General features: G+C 40.5%; 1 protein-coding gene across 3 annotated transcripts in view; it reads right to left on the bottom strand.

Moving 5' to 3' along the window:
• Positions 1-3,381: 3,381 nt before the first annotated feature.
• The window catches only part of LOC139768485 (WD repeat-containing protein 47), a 68,970-nt gene continuing 52,466 nt past the window's right edge, over positions 3,382-19,885 (bottom strand). For 2 of the 3 annotated variants that reach the window (XM_071698723.1, XM_071698705.1), the window contains exons 7-11: positions 12,057-12,256; positions 7,223-7,392; positions 6,563-6,870; positions 6,022-6,262; positions 3,382-5,895 (exon numbers count right to left, since the gene is read on the bottom strand). In XM_071698723.1, coding sequence (XP_071554824.1) covers positions 5,750-5,895; positions 6,022-6,262; positions 6,563-6,870; positions 7,223-7,392; positions 12,057-12,256 — 1,065 coding nt within the window. In that variant the 3' untranslated portion in view covers positions 3,382-5,749. The remainder of the gene's footprint in view (positions 5,896-6,021; positions 6,263-6,562; positions 6,871-7,222; positions 7,393-12,056; positions 12,257-19,885) is intronic. The other variant, XM_071698714.1, reaches the window with a different exon arrangement.

The following is a 19,885-nucleotide window of genomic DNA, read 5'->3' as shown; positions in this document are numbered from 1 at the left end:
TTGCAAACGATCCTAGATCATCAAGTCTGCAGATCTTGAAACGTATCTACTACAAGCTATACGTCGGTAGAAAAGAATTGATGCAAGATTTAACAATGCCGACGGAATTTCAACAGAAAGAAGGTAACAGTATAAAGAGGCCGATTCATTGCCATCAATCGTATGAAAACAAAAAAAATGTTAAGCGTTTAATAATTTGCACGCGAGAAGTGTTTAAAAAACTGGCTTTTTCCTTTTTTTTAATATTATTTTATACTATGTTACAACATCACAGGATGCGTTTCATCGTCTATCTTCTATACCTATCTTTTTGTATGTCTATCTAACGGCTAGACATGCCATCCAGATTCATGCAAATATTTTCGAGCAAATACCTATAATAATCTTCAGCTTGCCAATTAAACGAATTTTTTCACTCTGTGTTTAGTAAGCGGTTTTTTCCTGCGTAAAATTGTGCTGCGCTCGACATTTTCTGTCACGCGAAGTTATATTCGCGCTGCAGGCTATGAACGCGTAAAAACCATATTTAGAAAGAAATAAATTAGCATTTTTTCTAAGAAATATTAATATCTCACATGATATATAATAATAGATAACACAAAAGTTTTTATGTTTAAACGTAGGCTTTGTCTTGCTTAATTAAACTTGAATTTTTTTTTTGCTCACTATCCTATTACTCTTTGATGTTCGATTCGCTCTTGTGTATTTAACAGTGCAGCGTGTAGGTGCCCGCCGTCGTCCACCTACCACAAAATGTATCCTTAAATAGCCACGGGGATAACAACGTCGTCTAACGCAATAATTTACGACGAACTAAAGTACCGCGAAGACGCTTTTATGCGAAGCGAGAAAGAGCGCCGACCGATTCTCCCGAAAGGTGGAATGCCTGGACGAAAGGGCCCCACAAATTACGCGCGTTTCGTCGCATTTTATTCGGGTCGTGTCTTTGGGCAGGCCCCCGGGTTCAATCCCGGGTCGGTGATTACGAATTTCTGGGTTCGAATGGCCAGGCGACTAGGAACCACGTCTCTCTGTATATGCCATCCTCCGCCGCCGTCTTCTGCCAGGACGACGACGACGACGACGGCGACGACGACTGCGCGCCACGACGAGGGCGAGGAGGACGGAATCGTCTTAAGCGCCAAATTGCACGTATGCTAAGTGGCCGCGATTCAAATTATTATTATCATCTCCTGGCCACGGGAATTACCCTTCCGAGAATGGTTATACGCGGGGGTCGGGGACGCGCCGCGTTTATACGGCAAGGATCGTTTCGCTTTTGGGGGCCCCACGACGAGGGCAGCTTCTCTTCTCCTCATTTGAATGCGATTTGGAGACTGCCAGCGATGCGCAATTCTTCGTAATCTCACCTCAGAACAGTTTTCTGAAAACAAAATCTTGCGCAGATATATAGATAGATCAATGAATAACACAACAATAAGATAAAACGACCAAAGAATTTGCTGTTAAAAATATTTTAGAAGTAAGAATGTATATGTTTAATAAATCAACTGTATATCATTGTGGCTATTTTTACTGTGCTTTTTATATTAAATTTCGCAATTTAATTAATTTTTCTAAATCCAATTTTTAACATTTTAGGGAAAAAAATGTAACAAAATGTAGAAACGTGTAGTATCGAAAAATCTGTTACGATGAGATAAAGCATGAGAACCTCTGCGGAAATGATAGAGTATACAAAGCAATTCGTGCGCTCGAGCTCGATTGGAGGTGATTCTCGTAATACGTTATTAATTTGAATACCTCGTGCGTGATGAATTATTTAACGGCGCGATTAGCCTAATGCATCATCGCATGGCCAGCATGGCCTTTCTTTCTAAGTTCCCCGGTTCTCGTTCATAAGCGCAAAATCACTTGTTCGTGATCACAAACACTAATTTCTCTGTTCAACTCTAACTAAAAGCCCATATTTACAATACACCATATCGAAGGACTCGACCAATTTTGAAATAGTTGAACAGCTTGAGAGTCAGTTTGATATTCGCGACATATTCGTAATATTTCTTAATTACAATTCGAGCGAGGAATTTGGATGATATCTGTCCTGAGACTAATGTAAAATTCATTTTCTTTCCGGCTAGAAAGCATTACGACGAGTATAGTTATCCGGAATCCCAAAAATTCGAATTAGAGCCTATTGCCAAATATCATCGAGCAAACCGCAATAGGAACGTAGAATTAGCGAGGAAGAGAGAGCGTCGCACCTCGGGGGTCATTCCTGGAAGACTGCGCGAAGCACGGCACGCCGGGGCCCCGATTTTGTAGGTGGGCCCCGATAGAATACAGAAACTACATTTGTCCTCGGGGACCCGGGTAACGTGTCTGTGCTCGTCCCGGGACCGAGCATTGCGCACCGATAGTAATTAGGGCTCGTAATATGGCCCGCGGTGAGGATTTCGAAAAATCCCCAAGCGCCAAATCAACCGAATTCGTCGAATCGACAGATGGTTCCGACAGACGCACAGGAATTCCGTGGGTGGATCCTCGCCCCGGGGACACTTCCCGAGATACAGGATTAGGTCCAGAGATCACGGAATTGGTCTCCGCGACGGTTGCCTTCGCCCTTCTATTCTTCGCGCCGGCGTCGATGAAATTTATTCCAAAAAAGGCGCATATAATATAAAATATATTATTTTTTACACAATTTTCACTTATCTCTTTTATCGTATTATCACTTATCCAACTTTATCTTCAAAAATCTATGCTTTACAAATGATATCATTCTGCATATGGCTATAAAATGTCGTTTTTAAAATACTGATTCTTCAAATTTTTATACCAACCATCTCTTTCTTATGACCATTACTTAATACTTCCCTTTAGGGCAAACAAATTTGTTTCAGTTCCACGAAAATCGTGCGAACGTACATCGAGAATTTTTTACCTGTTCGGTGTGCAGTCGGTAGACGTGATATATTATAGCGGCAGTTTTTCCATAATCTACAAAAACAAGCTCTATCTAAACGTCGAAATTGCCGGTTCTCCATTAAATGATTCTCATTAAAAATTTCTTTTCGAGACTAGAAGGGTTTACGCTCACGATCAGCGTATCTCTGCTTCACGGAATCGGATCCGTAGAGCGCCGAATTCGGCGCCACAGGTAATACATGCGGGTGGAAGATTACATGATTACAGTTATTATGGGAAATTTATAGAAAATCGACCGAGCTTTCATGGCGCGTATATATACCATACCGTACGAACCCACATGCCGACGTAATTTCTTTCTTACGGGGGCCACTAATCGGTCCGATTACCCGAATTTCTGAAAAACTGGCCCGATTGAGATTAGCGGGGGCCTTTTAATGAAATTCCGATGGGTTGTTTGGGTGTGATTTTCGTTATCATCAATACGACCACTTTAATAACGTAAATTTTATTGTTTAAATTAGACGTGACATATTATATCGTATCTACAAGAAAAGTACAAAGTTATAAGTTATATGTCATGTGTATACTTATATAGTGCGTTACGTGGTAATACTCGAGTACGAGATAATAAGAGACTTTTACTTTAGACATTTACCAACTCGTTTGGAAATATTGTGAGATGAGGATATTACTGTTGTGGGATGAGGAACGTGGGGAGACGGGAGGGGGAGGAAGAATAGCTCACAAAAAATACAAAAATAAAATGTAAATCGCCGAAAGCAGCCACGACAGAAGGCACGATAAATTGCTACATGGAAGCAGATGAGCTTGCATTGAGTCGCTATTAACAAATAATCGCTTCCGTCCCATTCCGTTTGCTCGCCATCGTCATTCTGATCTCTTTTGTCAATCATTACAAAATGCAATGAAGCAGAAAAACAAAGTTGTTGGATAACAAGATACGAAACGCACTGTTATCTTGATTATTTACGAAACTTTGAATTTCTGCCAAAGTCATTTAGAAAATCGCAAACTGGACAACATAAAAAAATAATTAATAAATGGAGTATTCGTAACAATAATTTTATCAAAAAATTTGTTCTCCAAAGAAGAAAATAATTAACAGTATTACATCATGCGATCTTGTGAATGATTGAACGTGAAAGATCACGAATTTATTTAGCAAGCGGTTAACTTCAACCTTCCTATTATTCACCCGTTTTCCCTTTATTTTGCTTTTACTATCTCTTATTATTTCTTTAATATCTCTTTCCCATTCTCCTTGAATACATTCGCGATCTTAAAATATGATTTGTCCGTACGCCGAAAAAATATGCTAATAGGACAAAGTAAAAGCTCGCTCTTAACAACGTTGACGTCGAAGTAGGATAAAACAAATAATGATATGATTGCATTATCACTCGACAAATTAGTGATTAAATCAAAGAATTGCCGAAGTCAATTTCCGATGAACGTGTATTTACAAAATCTTCGTCCCATGTTCAACCATTGAATCACTACATCGATGAGAAAATTGCTTTCGACAGTGTAAAGTGATGCGCACTTTTCTCTTTTTCTCTCTTTCCATATCGCTGTTACTGCGAGCTTTGGCGATTGCGACAAGCAACTTAAGTCTAATTGTTAGTTCTTACGACTTTATTTTACTAAAGAATACTATCTTCTTTGCGCGTAAACTTAGTCACATGTCGCGACGAATCGCGTATATAAATTGCTTGACGCTCGGATAAACTCTCGCGATTTATATTATTTTAGTCCGTAAAAAATAGCGATTAGTATGAGCGTACGTATATAATTTCTTTCGCAGATACAGATATATATCTATATATATGTATATACTATGTACTAGAACGCGTGTGTATATTTGGCTTGTGAGTTGATAACATGGAGATGGAAGTATGAGCATCTGTGTAAATTAAATGCGCGCGTAAGTTGCAACAATTGTGGCAATAAGTTTTTCAATAAATCAAGAATAAAATAAGTAGGACAAATAATTCTATTTAAACGTTGTGAAACGATGCAACGATGCGGTACTGAGCGAAAGTAAGAGAGCGTTAAAAACTAGAAATTAACGTCCTGTACAGGAGCGTGAGTATCGTATTTCTAAAATTTTCTTAACATAGCTCAACGTATCTACAATACAGGCATCTCTGATTATAACAAAATATTTAAAAAAAAAAGAGACCGGGAAAGGGGATATTATCGCACCGCGGTTCTAATAAGTACGCGTGCGTTGTTCGTGATAAAAACATTCTTCGAAATCTGAAAACCTACCCTCATATTGTGCAAAAAGAAGATATTTTAAACTCACGATGTATACGATCCAACTTCGCGTAGCTGTAAAATAGCATCAAAGCGAGGGATTATTCATCCGCAGTCTTGTGACTCCCGATATTTAATTCATAGCTAAAAACAATCTTACTGATGCTCCTCATCTTATATCGCGCGATTTACGCGTTCTTTATTCCCTTTTAACCCGAGTCTTCAAAGCGTGTTACGTTTTAATCGTTTAAATGCTTTACTTTCGTATCAATGTATTACGCTGAATTAATGACGTAATCGTACAAATTAGAGTTTTAATTGGTCATTTAACAAATAATTAAACTGTATGCAAATACGAAAATATGTTAGAACATTAATATCGCTCGAATTTTCACTTTTTGCGATTGTAATGTTTCTGGGATTACTTAAGAATCGAAATCAAAGTATGAACCTTTTGTGAGAATCAATGTAAAAAAAAAAAAAAAAATCTAGACAATATTGTCAAAGATGAATTATTATGGTAAGATGTTCTTAAAAGAACGGACAATAAATAACGGTGCGTTATCATGTCGGGCCTTTAAACAGGCGGTAAGGCCCACAGGGTTGCAGTTTTGTCAGCGGAAGTACTGAGAAACGAGAACTCCGTCGGATGCCAACGTCCGGAGATGACTTTGTCCTGATGTTGAGCGACTACGACGCTAGGTAGAGGCATTGTAAGATCGCCTGCAACATGTATTTCATTATGCTTGTGTTATTCTATCGTTATAGACACTTGTATCACAACAGTATTAAATGTTTCAATTTCTGTAAGTAATGTCTCTTAGAAATTAAAATCAATGAGGAACCCACCTTGCAAGTCTGTGAGTACCAATTTGTTATCGTATCCCGCCGTCAATAAGTAATACGCCGACGGTGAGAATCGTATGCTCCTGATATCTGCCGCGTGAGGTTTGAAGCACTGCACCGTTCTGCCGCCGCGAATGTCAAAGAGAACGCAGCTGCTGTCCTCGTGACCGGACACCAACAATCGGCCAGACGGATCTACGCACAGCGCAGCTACGGGACTGCCGACCTGCAATGGAATCAGATTCTGATCAGACAAATAATACTGCTTCCATTCTTGACAACCAGAAAAAAACGTCCGATAAAAATCCGATTTAGAGGGAAGTGACTAATGCTGTGCGATCGGGAGAGATGGTGGTGCAATTTAATAATGTAAATCGAATATTTATCGGACGTAGAACTTAATATGTGACACTAGAACGAAACAGAAAGATGCTGACGATGCCAAGCCGGATTCTAAACGATGAAATTTCTTTTCTAATTTTATCCATTCTAATTTTTATTTTTGATGATCACTACAGGCATATCGACGGAGAACCCGACTCACCCGGCTCCCAGGTACCGTCGCAGGTGTGACCATGTTGACGCAGCTTCTCGTCCTCAGATCCCAGAACCTGACTGTTTTATCCTGCGATCCGCTGACGAACATCGCTCCGCCCCAGTTGTAAAGCGTCAGCACGTGGCCGCTGTGGCCGCTCAAGGCCTGGAAAGGTGTACCGGTCGTGCAATCGGTAACGTAAATCTTGCAGTCGCCGGCACCACCGCTGATCAGAAGGCTCGACTTGTTCGACGTGTCCTCGAGGAAGCACAAGTCGCGCACCGTACCATCGTGCATGGTCAACTCGACCTCTTGCCCTGCAGATTAGAAAAATATATATAGAATCGATCATCTAACGATAGTAAGAAATATTAATTTTTAAGAATTAAATAAATCCGAGTAATAATAACAAACTAATTACGTATCATGATAAATTTCTAAACTATGAATTACTCTTCGATGTCTGACAAATACAGATTTTCGAGAATTCAAAGATGCAAAAAAAAAAGAAACTTAATAATTCATGTATTTAAATATATGAAAAATTTAAAATAAAAATGGGTTCAGTCTATAGTTCATAAAGCCTACTTTTCTCTTTTTTTATTTTAAGTTTTTTACGAATACCAAGATTACATCTATTTTCATCTATTTACGTCTATCAAACAATACCTTCGAGATTCGACGTATCGGCGTTAAAGCGCATTAACTTCACAGTTTTATCGTTGCTTCCGGTCGCGATCAACCGCCCGTCCGGTGTCCACGCGAGGCAGTATATGGAGCCTTTGTGATGCTTCGTTCTCTTGAAGAGAACGGTGGGTTGATACGTCTGATGATCCTCCCTGAAAGATATGCAATGCTTCAGTACTAAGCGATGATAAGCAATAAACATTTCGACAACTCGGAACATTTCGACATAAATCATTCGTCTAAAAAAAAAAGGTTTTCAATTTCGCTCTATTTCACGAGCCATCAATCTTCCCCAAAGAAAAAGAAGAATGCTCGGGGTTCTCTCGGACGTCGCTTTCATCGAGCAATTTTCCTTCCTCGTTCCCAGCCTTCATCAACCGCGTCTCTAATTGAAGTCGATATCGTTGCATATTGTGCACGGAGTTCGGCCGTGGAAACGAGGGAGAGGCTCGATGATCTTAAGGAGCGTGCCGTCGCTTTCACGGCGCCGGTTTTTTTCTGCAGATTTCAATTAAGCGCAGCTCTTTTCCCACCACGCGCGGCCGACGCGCGTGTGAGATCGCGAACGTTCGCTCCTCTCTGCCGATCAAGATGTTCGCTCGTAAAATCTGCCCCGTTGTTAATTATCATTCGTCCCCTTGAGTCTATTCGACTTGAGCATGACGCGCAAGATTAACGTCACTTCTGCCGCAATTTCCAGCGAGCGCCGAAGGGGAACGACTTTCGAAAGTGACGATACGATTATTTGCAGAGGCGGTTTCTCCGGATAATAACGACATAATTGGAGAAGAGGTTCGTACTGAGTGATAAAAGTGATGGAACAAGTGAATTATTGCGCAGTTATTTGAGAAAAGGATTAACAGAAGTAGTGACGTTAAAGAGAGAGAAATTCTCTGCTGAAATATATGTAATAAGAATTTTTACAAAAAAGGCTCTTATATTAAAGCCCCGAAAGAAAATTTTAAAACTCTATAGATTTAACTTTTAATCGCGCGCGGTCAAAATCAATAAGTTATTATAATTATAAGTATGAAACAATTTAAAAAATTAAGCCTTGCTATTTTTACTTGATGAATAACTCTTTTGGCTTTACTTTTGATGCATCTTGCATATGGTTTAAAAATTAGAAAACAATTATCAGAATGGTAAACTGTAAACGTCGCCAGAAAAGAAATACATACTGCTATTTGCTAGAACAAGTATCTATAATATTCGAGATTAGCTATTTTTTTATATTTTGAAAGTTGTTTAAGGAAGAAAAATATATCAACAAAAAGTAGAAATTCTTATTTCAAGCGACATATGTAGAAATACTCTCGTTTATCAATGAAGCAGGTATATGTGCACATCCGTCATGTTTGCATGTGCCTAATTTACGTTAATTACAATTATGATTTTCACATCTCGCTATTTAGCATTTCTTTTCGTTTGTATTAAAATTAACTGCAAATTCTCACGAGCTTTTCTACGAGTGTTTTATGTATCCTCTATTTTATTCTTAGTTAGGAAAATCTTTTTCTTTACAATCTCGACAACAGCACTTGCCAACAACGTTACTTTGATCACAAGAGCACAGGTAATGAAACCGCAGACTTATTGACTCTGCAACACGAGATGAAAATGTCGACGGTATTAAGTTCGTGATATCTCAATTTCGAGTCGAGCAACGGAATTACGACGTTCTAATTGAACGATCACGGAGTCTCTTGATAGTCAAGTTCTCACAGAGACCTCCCGTCGTTCGTATCATTGACTTTTGCTCCTATCGCAACACCGAGTGTCACGGAGGACAATCTCCTGGCGCCTCGTAATTTTACGCAGGTATAATTAACGAGCTCGTGCGTATCGTTGACGTTATAATTGCGGCAGCACCTCGGACAGCGTAGTCGCGTTCTTTGGAACCATTAAGCGGATTTTACGAGTCGTTTATTCGCGCGCGTTGTTGTTACGACACATGATGAACTTATACGGCGGTGTGCTTGAGAGACGTTCCGTGTTCGGTGGCCGTCCCGCAATTTCGAAAGTTACGCAAGACACACGCATATGTTGTCGCACTTTATGTTTTGCCGCGAATACGGAGTAGGTGCAAATTTTCTGTGTGGCGCAACGGTAATGTATCTCGCGCGCGTAAACTTTCTCGACGCCGCGCCGCCGCCGCGCCGCCGACGTGAATCGTTCCGCCCGTGAAACAGCAGCGGAGCACGAGGCCGCTATCGCAAACGGACAAATGGAAATTGCTCCGCGTTATTGACTTTGGACACAAATTACAGCTCGTTGAACTTACCGGAACACCGTAATACAGCGTTAAATGCGCATTGCCGTGAATTGTTAATGGTAGACGGAATATTTGCGAGTGAAAGGTGACCATTTGTTGTCTACCTTGTAATGCAAAACAGACTGTCTTGAACTGTAACGTAATGCTACCTCAAAAAATGAAACTACAGTCCCGTTCCAGGCAATTCCTACGCATCGTGCGAGCACGATTTTTGCCTCGTTATTATTCTTAATTATTACTTCGTTATTTATTCACCCGCGACTACTTTACGTTCTCCGGTTGTTTTTATCGCGAGTTAACGTTACTTTTTATAATCCACTTCCATGTCTCACAATGTTCTTTCTCGTTCACTGAAATTTACAAATTGATCTCAAAACTAATCTGAATTTGTGTGATTTTCCGATTCTTAACGTATTTAGTTAAAAAATAATATTCAAGAAATCATCATATTAAAATTATGCGGGATTGTTCTGAATTCGCGTGACCGGTGCAAATATTGATTGGAGGAAAAAAATATTGCGAATCGCGTTCAGGACGATGTAAACGGAAACGACGTGCTGCAGGCTGCAGCGTGCGGTAGCCGGTAATGGGAAAAAACTGTACCGGCAATCCACATTCGCTGAACACGCAGGAATGCTCCGTTTGGCATGAAGGCCTCTGCCGCTCGTTAGGCCAGCATGCCCGCGTAAAATTAGTTTAGCGGACGCGAATTTATACTTGACCCGCCTCAAATTTACATACGACGAAGCTCTTTTGTTACGTATGAGTGACAACGAAGACTCGATTATAATAAATGTAGCTCATAATCGTGCAAGATTATTTTTTCTTGGCTTTCTATAACATTAATTTAATTTAATACATACTCTTTAATACATCTTTTTCATACTCTCAAATAATCTCGGATTTTTTAAATGCTAATTAACCGGCAATTAGCAAGAACCTTGTTTCGCGTTAATCATTAATTGCGCTTTTAAAACGCTAGAGAGTAATTATATCTTTGAAACTATGAACCTCTCTCTCTCTCTGTAGAACGGCAGGACTCTCTGTAGAACTTTTAAAGAACGGCAAAATATTCATTACCAACCTGTTTTCCATCGATACATATTTAAGTCTGAAAGTTTAGCAGTAGAGAAACGATCACGATAAAAGTTTTTAGCCCGTGCAAAAATATTATTAAGCGTATATATTACATATGCATATATTACAAAGTAACCCCGCCAAATTACAGCTCATGAATATTTGCAATAATACCGGGCTCCTTGCCTCGCGATATAAGTGATATCTATTGTAACGTGAGAGAACACATTTGATTAATCGCGATCTCTGTTCTAATTACATCGCGGAGCGAAGTTGCGTTGATATTATCGCATCAAGATGATAGATAAGCCGGAGCTTATTGAATAGCGTGACGCGTTCCGCTGTAAGAGCCGTGATTTCTCTCGCGCTTCGCTCCGCGAAAAATGTTTCGAGGTGCGCGCGTTATCTCGGGATCCGAAACGTGTCCACCGCGAGGTAGAAACGACGTCAAACACGGCTGAGCAGGATTTATCGTCGCCACGACGAGTGGCGAATTTTAGCTCGCGAAACTTCAGCGCGCTTATCGCGAACACGTGAAGTCATTTCGTCGTCGACGATTCTTTCCCCGACGATCGGGATCGGCTTTTAGCCGACTCGTAATTTACGGTTATTTACGCCGGCGCCGCTAAAATGTATCACAACTCTCTCCCTCTCTTTCTCTCTCCATTTTTCGCGGGAGCGTGAATGTAAGTTCATCTGATTTCTCTCGGCTGGACGGGCTGCCGTGATGTATTCGCCTGTCTGAGTTCGATAATCGCATAACGCAAACCCGTTCGTTATTTTTGCATAAGGCCGCTGTAACGATACAGCGATACCGCGATTCGTCAAAACGCAACGCGTATCGGAGACTGTCATTAGCCGTCGACATGCCATCTCGAAATATAGCTTACGCGCCAACGAAAGGCTCCGTTGCGAGACACGCTCCTCGAGACAGACGAAGGCGGTAATGTTACGATCGCGTTATTTCCGCGCTTCGATTGACTCGCAATCGCAATTTAACGATTTCCCGAACGTCCGGTGCGAAACGGCTTCCACCCGCTATCCTATCGGACTTCCGCCGCCGATATGAAATGCATTTTGTAAGAAAGTTCAGTATATCAATATCAATATCAGTAACTGATTGTCGATGCATATTTAAGTGGTAAATGTGAAATTGCATTATTCATAACAGCATTAATCAGCAGAATGTTCGTGAAAATATAAATCTTTAGGCAGCAGATCGATCTATGTATTTCCGAATAGCGATTTCGAATTATTGCAATTAATTTAATTAATTAGTTAGGAAAACATTAAGATTATTTCATAGAATATTTAAATTATTATATTTACAGTTTCAATGAGAATAAAAGTGAAAATATCACGAACTTGTCAAAGAACCCACAAATGCGATACTTATGGAAATTATTGAACGTCGGAGATAAGCTCCTCGACAATTAATTGTCGCGTAACGAACGTGATTCTCACCTGACATCGTGCAGCTTCGGATAAGCGCATATTCGCAGCGTCTTCGAGTTCGATCCCACGGCGTACAGCTTCCCATGGGGGTGAAATTCGGCGCAGCGTACCGCCTGCACGTCCTCCAGAGCGGTGACGGGAACGAAACGCGGTCTCCCGCCGCCGTTGCTGCTACCATTGCTGGTCTCGAGTTCCGGTCTCGGCTCTTGCTGCAAAACGAGATGCGCGATCGTGTTACTCAATTTGCTATTAATACGTAATAATTATCATCGTGCGAGCGAGCGCACGGAACTAATAATATGCCCGTTGTGTTGTAGCGCGCAGACGATTAGAAGCCACGCCGCGCCGTTGCAGCTCTTGCAGACGGAATGCAACGCGGAAAGGTAACTACAACTATCGCGATACACACCGTACTGCTCTAACGAGATCTAATGATTCTAATGAATGCCTGCCGGCACAAAGTAACCGTTTTTATTTGCGGATAGGACAAGTACCATCGCAAATTGCGGATGCAATTCTGCGTCCGGTTGTAGCGATGAATATGGAAACGTTGCGGTGAGATGAACGTAATATCCAAACAATATCATTGCACTTGATACTCGCATTCTCATTGCTTCCTATCCACTTACAAATTACGTAGATATGGTGGCGGAATACAATACAATTATATTTCCACATGTTAATTGCATATAGAAAACAGTAATTTTAATATTGATAAAATATTCAAATAAATAATTTAATAAAAATGTTCAACAAAAAAAATAGACATCAATGTGACCCGTGCACAAATAGAATTAACAAATTAAAAAAAAAGTAAACTGTCAAAGAAGAATATTTGTAAGAATTGTTCAGATTATGAATTACGAGGATAATTTTTACTTTTTTGAAAGAAACATTATATGAGATGTTAATTACATTTACCTGGATAGTTCTATGATAATTAGCGCTTTCAATTTAACTCTTTCGCCGCTACTAAATTTCTTTTTTGAATCAATTAATGCCTAACATGGAGATATGCATGTTTATGTACACATGAAGAAATTTCACTTTCTCGTTTCGCGCAAGACGCAAATGATGTGCTCTTCTTGTGAGACAGTTATTACTCCGAACTCGCTAAACCAGCTCGCGCATTGCAGGCAGCGAACCGAACGGAAGGTGAAAAATTCAGAAATACTAGAAAGTTGGACCTTAGATGAATTTCTACCTCACTAAGCTTTTTGCGTATAAACATGTTTATTTACTTCAATATTTATGCGATAATCTTCCACCTAAATCGGAAAAGTGGTGATTTTTTTTTCTCTTCGACATTATCGAACAAAATGCATGAGTTGGCACTATCGATAAAGGTTTTCTATTTAAAAACAAAGAAAATACGCAAAGTGCACGCGGTGAAACTAATGTAAATCGATAATTTCACATAGCCATTTTCCGCGTAGATAATCGTAATAACCGTAATTTTATTTCTTCAACATCGACAGTTAAGCAACGGTTATGGAATTATTATTCATAGAGAAAAAGCTCGCGACACGATGGTTTTTTGGCGCGAAGCACTTCTTTTGCTGAAGCTACAGGTCCGGAATCGTTTCGCGATTCGTGTTTGCGCAACGACGCGCTTCGCCACGCTTTTACTTTCAAACCACGAGATTGGCCGCGACCGTTTATCTAGATGGATAAATTAGCAAAGCAAATGAACACGCTCTGGCCGCTGTTGTTCTCTTCTTGGCAAACCGTGCAGCACGAGCGGAATTATTAGCGCTCGCGTGCGTTTTCACGCGGCGGCGTACGCTTAACGGCGCCGAAGCTACTTCTTGCCAATTGGAATGACTTATGTACGCGTAATTAGATCTCGAATGCATGCGTGACAGGGGCATCAGATCCTTACGAAAAGATAAGCGATATAAAGAAGCCATGAACCGATAGAAATGTTTTCAAGTTTAATCGTTATTAATATAATTTAAAAAAAAAATTCGTAGCAATGATTCGATGTAAAGATAAATTCACAAACTTGTGAAGAATATATATATCGTTGTAAAAAAAGTAACGTATAAGGAACAATGGAAAAGAGATTGCATTAGGAATGGTATTCGATATGTCACTTTTGTTTCACAATTCCATTCTTGCTTGAATAAATATCGAGTCAATAACCATTGTATGATTCATTGATTTCTTTCGATAAAAATTTTTTATCTAGTAGTAGATTCAATGAGTCAATCCGAACAATAAGTGAACGGAATTGGATGGTGAATCGGACTGGATTTTTAATTACAGTGTCTCGCTTGCTAATTCTACCTTTCACCTCAAGTTGTTCTAATTTGCTACGAAACAGCCATTCTTACGTCCAAACGTTATATTTTCTGTGAAAAATCGGATTTTAATTCGATTCACCCTTCAGTCCTATTCGCCGGCTATCGTTATTGTCCCGTGACAAGGGAAACGACAGTCGTGCACTTCGACGATCGCTCTTTTGCGAGCAGACGTCGGTCGTCGCGATTTACGAGCGAGAACGGGGCCATAGAGGAGAATCGATCGTAGATCCGAGAGAAATTCCCATTTCCGCGGAAATTCTGGCATTCTCCACGATCTCCCGGGCGGCTTAACGAGCCGGAAACGTATTCTCGATCGTAATTCTGTTGGGAAAAGCAGATGAAACATCGCGCATCGGTAGAAGTATATCTGAGAAGCCTAGTTTTGCCGATCGGTCAATCAACCCGTCTCGACCATCGCTATAGACGTTCGGTCTTAATAGCTCTGTACAGCCTTGCGAAAGCGACGATGTAGACAGAAACTTTATAGCATATGGATGGATACTTCAAGATCCCGAACGAAAGCGGGACGAAGATGATGCAAATGCAGTTTCGAACATCGTACTGTTTCGCATTCGCTCTTTCGGCTGTCTGTATATCAATAGAATCGATGAATGAAAGTCTTACCTAACATGGTAACAAAGCGTTATTCTTCAATAGGATTATAAGATATAATTAATAACTTAGCAATATATAATAATTCTTTTATATTCTTATGAAATGAAATATATAACCTATATATGAACAAAAACTATAGTTGTTGAAATCTATCATAAATATTAATCGAAACATCGATACATCCGGACGATTAGCAATAATTGACATCCGCGACCTTAATTCCCTTATAAATGGTCATCTCCTCCGTACTCTTATAAGGAGGAAAGGGTGGATCGCGAAGGATCCGCCGGATGCCCTGAAGGCCTTCGGACACGCGTCTCCGATCGAAGATTGGAGGGACGGATCCAACGACGCGTGGCACGATGAAAAACAACTAATAAAGAGGCCTTGACCTGATTGGCGACTCCGGCTTTTTACTTTCCTCCATCGACGCATCGTAAAAAAAAAAAAAACCGATGCGACGCACAAGAATTTACGCATATCGCGCATATAAAATATGCGAGATATCAATTATAAATTCACTCGCTCTAGATGCAGCCTGCAATCGACGTAAGAGATCGCGACAGCGCGACGTACATTAACGATATTAATGGTATTAAGCGATTTTTGTCCCGCGGATCGCCGATGATCATCATGATCAAAATTTTCACTTTTCTCTGAAAAACCGGTTTTACCGGATCTATTCGTGATCGTTTTCGATCTCGGACGTCTAGACATTCATCGAAAAAGAAACACAATTTGATGATTAGTTTAATGAAATAGATGCGAAGGACGAATAAATGCAGAGTACGCTCGATTATATTTCGGATAACAAAATCCGATGCAACCAATCGTTTTCTGTATCTGGGTTACGGCATACTTTTTCGTCGTCAATCGGTATTCAAACAGAAATCGAAGGTGCACGCGCGTGCGCGCGTGGGCTTAAGGGCATTCGAGATTCCTACGCACGAATTTCACCGTGTAATTTTACCGTGACATCTTTATGTAAAATTACGAATGCCCTGCAACCGGGAAGAGGACGCTCGTACCACGCGCGCACAATGTTCTTTAAATGCATATTACGTACAATTAATGTGCTCAACTCCTTATTTAGCGTGTTACATTCAATTAATGTGATTAATTATTGTTACACTCGCCTTAGCTTCAGATTTTTTTTTATCAAGATACGAAATGCGAAGTTATATTAAGAAGTAATTTCTCTTATATTAATGAGAATAACAACCGAGAAATTTATTCAGATATGCTAAGCGAATGCGGAAGTGAATTAACCATCGCGGATATAATGCTCAATTCTCAAAACAATTCTCGGCGGTGTCATCGGACGCGGAAGATCTTTCTACAATTGGCGAAAGACATGGCCTTAAAAAATTAAAGCAGATTAATGAAGAAAAAGTCACGTTATCAACTCAATCGAGAATGGAATGTAAAACGATTCCAGAATTCTGGCGACATTTCATAAGAGGTCACTTGCAACCAACAAGTTTTCGCACTTTTTTCACCTGCGAACGAGATATAATTGCAATTCGGTCTCAAACGAGCTTAGTATGTGCAATATTTCCCGACTAGAGACATTTAAATCGACCGGTCACTTATGGAATTCTTGTATAGTTCAAATGATGATATTGAATCACCTAAGGAAACCGAGGCTAATGTGCGCCTAAGTCCTTAGATATCGCAGCGCTGGTTATTACGCTGGTTATTAATTAATGCGACTGTTATTACCCGGGCTATTATAAAATCATTTTTATCCTTGCGAGACCATCGAAGTACGGTCTGCGGATGTATCGTCTTGAATTACGAGCGACGTCGCATTAATTTTCTTACGTAGCGGTAATTTCGACTCTCGAGGAAGTCTCCGTAACTTTCTAACCGTATGTACGAAACGCACGCGACGGAGATCATAATTAAATGGTCGATTACAACGTGGCGCAAAACGCTCTTAGTTAATAGCAGACTCGTTGCGGACCGGAGCGGGAGAGGAATTCGAAAATTATATCGTCGGTCCTTTCGACATACGTGTGCAATTCGTGCCCATTCGCCGAGAAAAAAAAATTGCCCGGCCAATATACGTTCTTCCTCTTAGTCGTCACGAACTAATGTGTCCCGTCACACCGATTAATTGCGCAACGCGAAGAATACCTCGCTTTCACTGAACAGTCACTGGATTGCCGCGTGCGCACCGGTCATTTACCGCAATAAATCTAGTAATCAATCCAATTTCTTAAACGATTGTTTTTCGCAACGAAGTGTGCGCGCCGAAACGAGCAGGAAGTCGGGGAGCATGATGGAGCTTTGACGAGCAACAGAAACCAATCGACATCGCCGATCAAGCGGAACGGTCTGTTTTTCCATGTACGCTCGTAATTGAGATTTATCGATAAAGTCACAATATGTAACTTGTGCTTGGACGCAACATCACGCTCTTGATCGATCCGCGAGCCTACCGATCCGCTGATCTGGCAATCTGTCGATCCGTCGACACGGCGTATCTAATTAGCGACGAAACTGGCTAACAATGTAACGATTTAATGACCGGCAGCTGGTTAACGACACTTCTTAACTGCGAGCACAATGTACACTAGATTGCGATGGATCACCGAGACGCGATCGATCGTGAGAAATAATGGAATATAATCTCGTGATCGTCAGCGAGAATCTCTCCGTGGCTCCGCGGAGCGTGGAATAAAAGGTCGAGATTATTCGCGTTGATTAGCGATTATTTCGACGGGGTGAATTAACTTTCTTAATAAAAAAGTAACGGTTGATTAACTCGGTACCTATCAGGAACACTTTCTATACCGGGTTAATCGAAAATATGGCTCATTGAAGGTGCATAATTTAGAAAAAGATATGAACCGGAACGTATTAGTATTATAATAAAAAAAAGAACAGGACCTGTGCAACCACTTTGTTTTTGACATTTGCGAACATGAATATGAATGAAGAGACATTTAGAAATATAAAAAAGATTTTTTTATAATAAAAAAAAGATATATAAAAAAGATGTAATATATAGAAAAGAAGGGAAAGAGTATTAGAAATCAAATTGAACTATCTTATTAGAATTAAGAAATTCTTTTTACAAGTCTATAATTATTATCAATACTCCGCCATTTTCTTGGTTTATTTTGTGCATGTTCATACAAAAATACACCCTATCGTTCCTGAAGCATTTTGTATAACACAGCTGTGTAATCTGCATAGCTCGTCGTGTAAGCTACTCAAGCGGCTATTCCTCGAAACAATAAACGCGACTTTATTTATTTCCGTTTTGTGAGCAAAAATGAATTCCACGGAACACTTTCTTCGACCGACATTCACGATTGCGACAGACGCGAGAAAAAGTGACTGTCCCCATGTTGAATCAAAACGCCAAGTTCCGGAATTGTATAATTGGCAACGAGGTGAGTGCGAAATGAATGTCGCGACGTGGTTTCTCCTTGAAACGAGCATTTTGTAAACTCATAGACGATTATAATTCTATTATTGCGTACCAGATGATATTGCTAATTCAGTTTAGAACGCAAGAAGCGGCACGTTTCCGGAATTAAGAGCGTAAGAGTCGCGGATTGTGCAACCGGTCGGTCACCCAGACCAGATTAGCAAACTCACTGATCTGTAAATCTCAGCCTGAAAGTCGTTCTGGCAATTTACGTGTGTGCGAAATTGTGCATTAGTCACGTAGTTAAATACATAATACGGGGAGACACCGCGATAACTTGCACGAAAAATTATATCGAGAATGAATGGGCCTGTCACTCAGTGACTTACGAGATGACGCAAATAGAATCACTAATTGCCTTTATAAGCTATTATTAAACAAGAAAATGTACATAAAAGTTTCATACACAAAAGAGATAATAAAATGATATTACATATGTTGGACATCAAAAAGCGTCGACAAGTTAATTAATAAAATTAATGAAAACGTTTAATCAATTACTTATAGAAGGGACTTAACACAGTTTTTAAAAATGTTTTAACTCATGATATAGCAAAATATTTCTATTACATATAAAAGGATATGCGCATATAATAAACAATGTATTAAATATTTATTGCGAGATTTTTACTTGATACGTATAACTCTTTCGGCAATACAATCAAGAATTATATTTCGCGTAAAAAAAAAACCTCTCATATTCCTTCATTAAGAAAAGTCCGCTTATAAAAATCTCAACACACCATATAGCTACCGCGTCGCCTTCCCGACTTGTCGCTCCTATTCTCCTCGGATTTTCTGCAGATTTTGCCGACTCTCTCGAAGGTGTTCAGCGCGCGTTCCTCCGTATCAACGTCCAGGAGATTCTCCATAGACTTGCGAACCTGCCGACAAACGTTCACGCCCTTAGGGCTGTTCCGCTGCAAATGGTTGCCATTCTCGTCGTGATAATCGTCCCACTCGCTCATCTCGCTCCTGACATCCTCTAGAGACCTGGTTCTACCGACGGCACACGTGCAAGGTGGCATGCTTCTGGTAAGGCCGCCCGAGCTCTTAGCTCGTCCTCTCGGCCGTTCCATCATCATCATGCCCGGTGGTGGCATCGCCACCGGCGATACTTGAAGCGGTGACATCGCTTGCGGCGGAGGTGGCATGGCATTTCTGTATAACGGGGCCAGGTAGTAGTAGTCCCGCGATTTGTTGGGATTCGCGGTAATCCTCGGAGCGGGCACGTAATTGTAGTCGGGGATGTGAGGGGTTATCCATTGGGCCAAAGTATCTAAGGGCACGGGTCGATAGCAATAGGACGGCGCTCGGTTGTTTCTGTACATCGGCGGCCAAGGTCGGTGCTGCTTTAGATCGAAACGGGGATCCATACGTGGATCCAGCACTCGGATGTCACCCATCGTAAATTGTGATCTGTATTGCTCCTTATACTAGATTTCGGAGCCAATTACTTTAGGATCAGTTGAGAT

Source organism: Temnothorax nylanderi, unplaced genomic scaffold (assembly GCF_030848795.1).
Source record: "Temnothorax nylanderi isolate EJ_2023f unplaced genomic scaffold, tnyl_v1.0 TNYL_tig0002_pilon, whole genome shotgun sequence".
NCBI lineage: Eukaryota > Metazoa > Arthropoda > Insecta > Hymenoptera > Formicidae > Temnothorax > Temnothorax nylanderi.
Note: the sequence above shows the minus strand (reverse complement) of the source record. Positions and strands in the feature narration are given on the sequence as shown.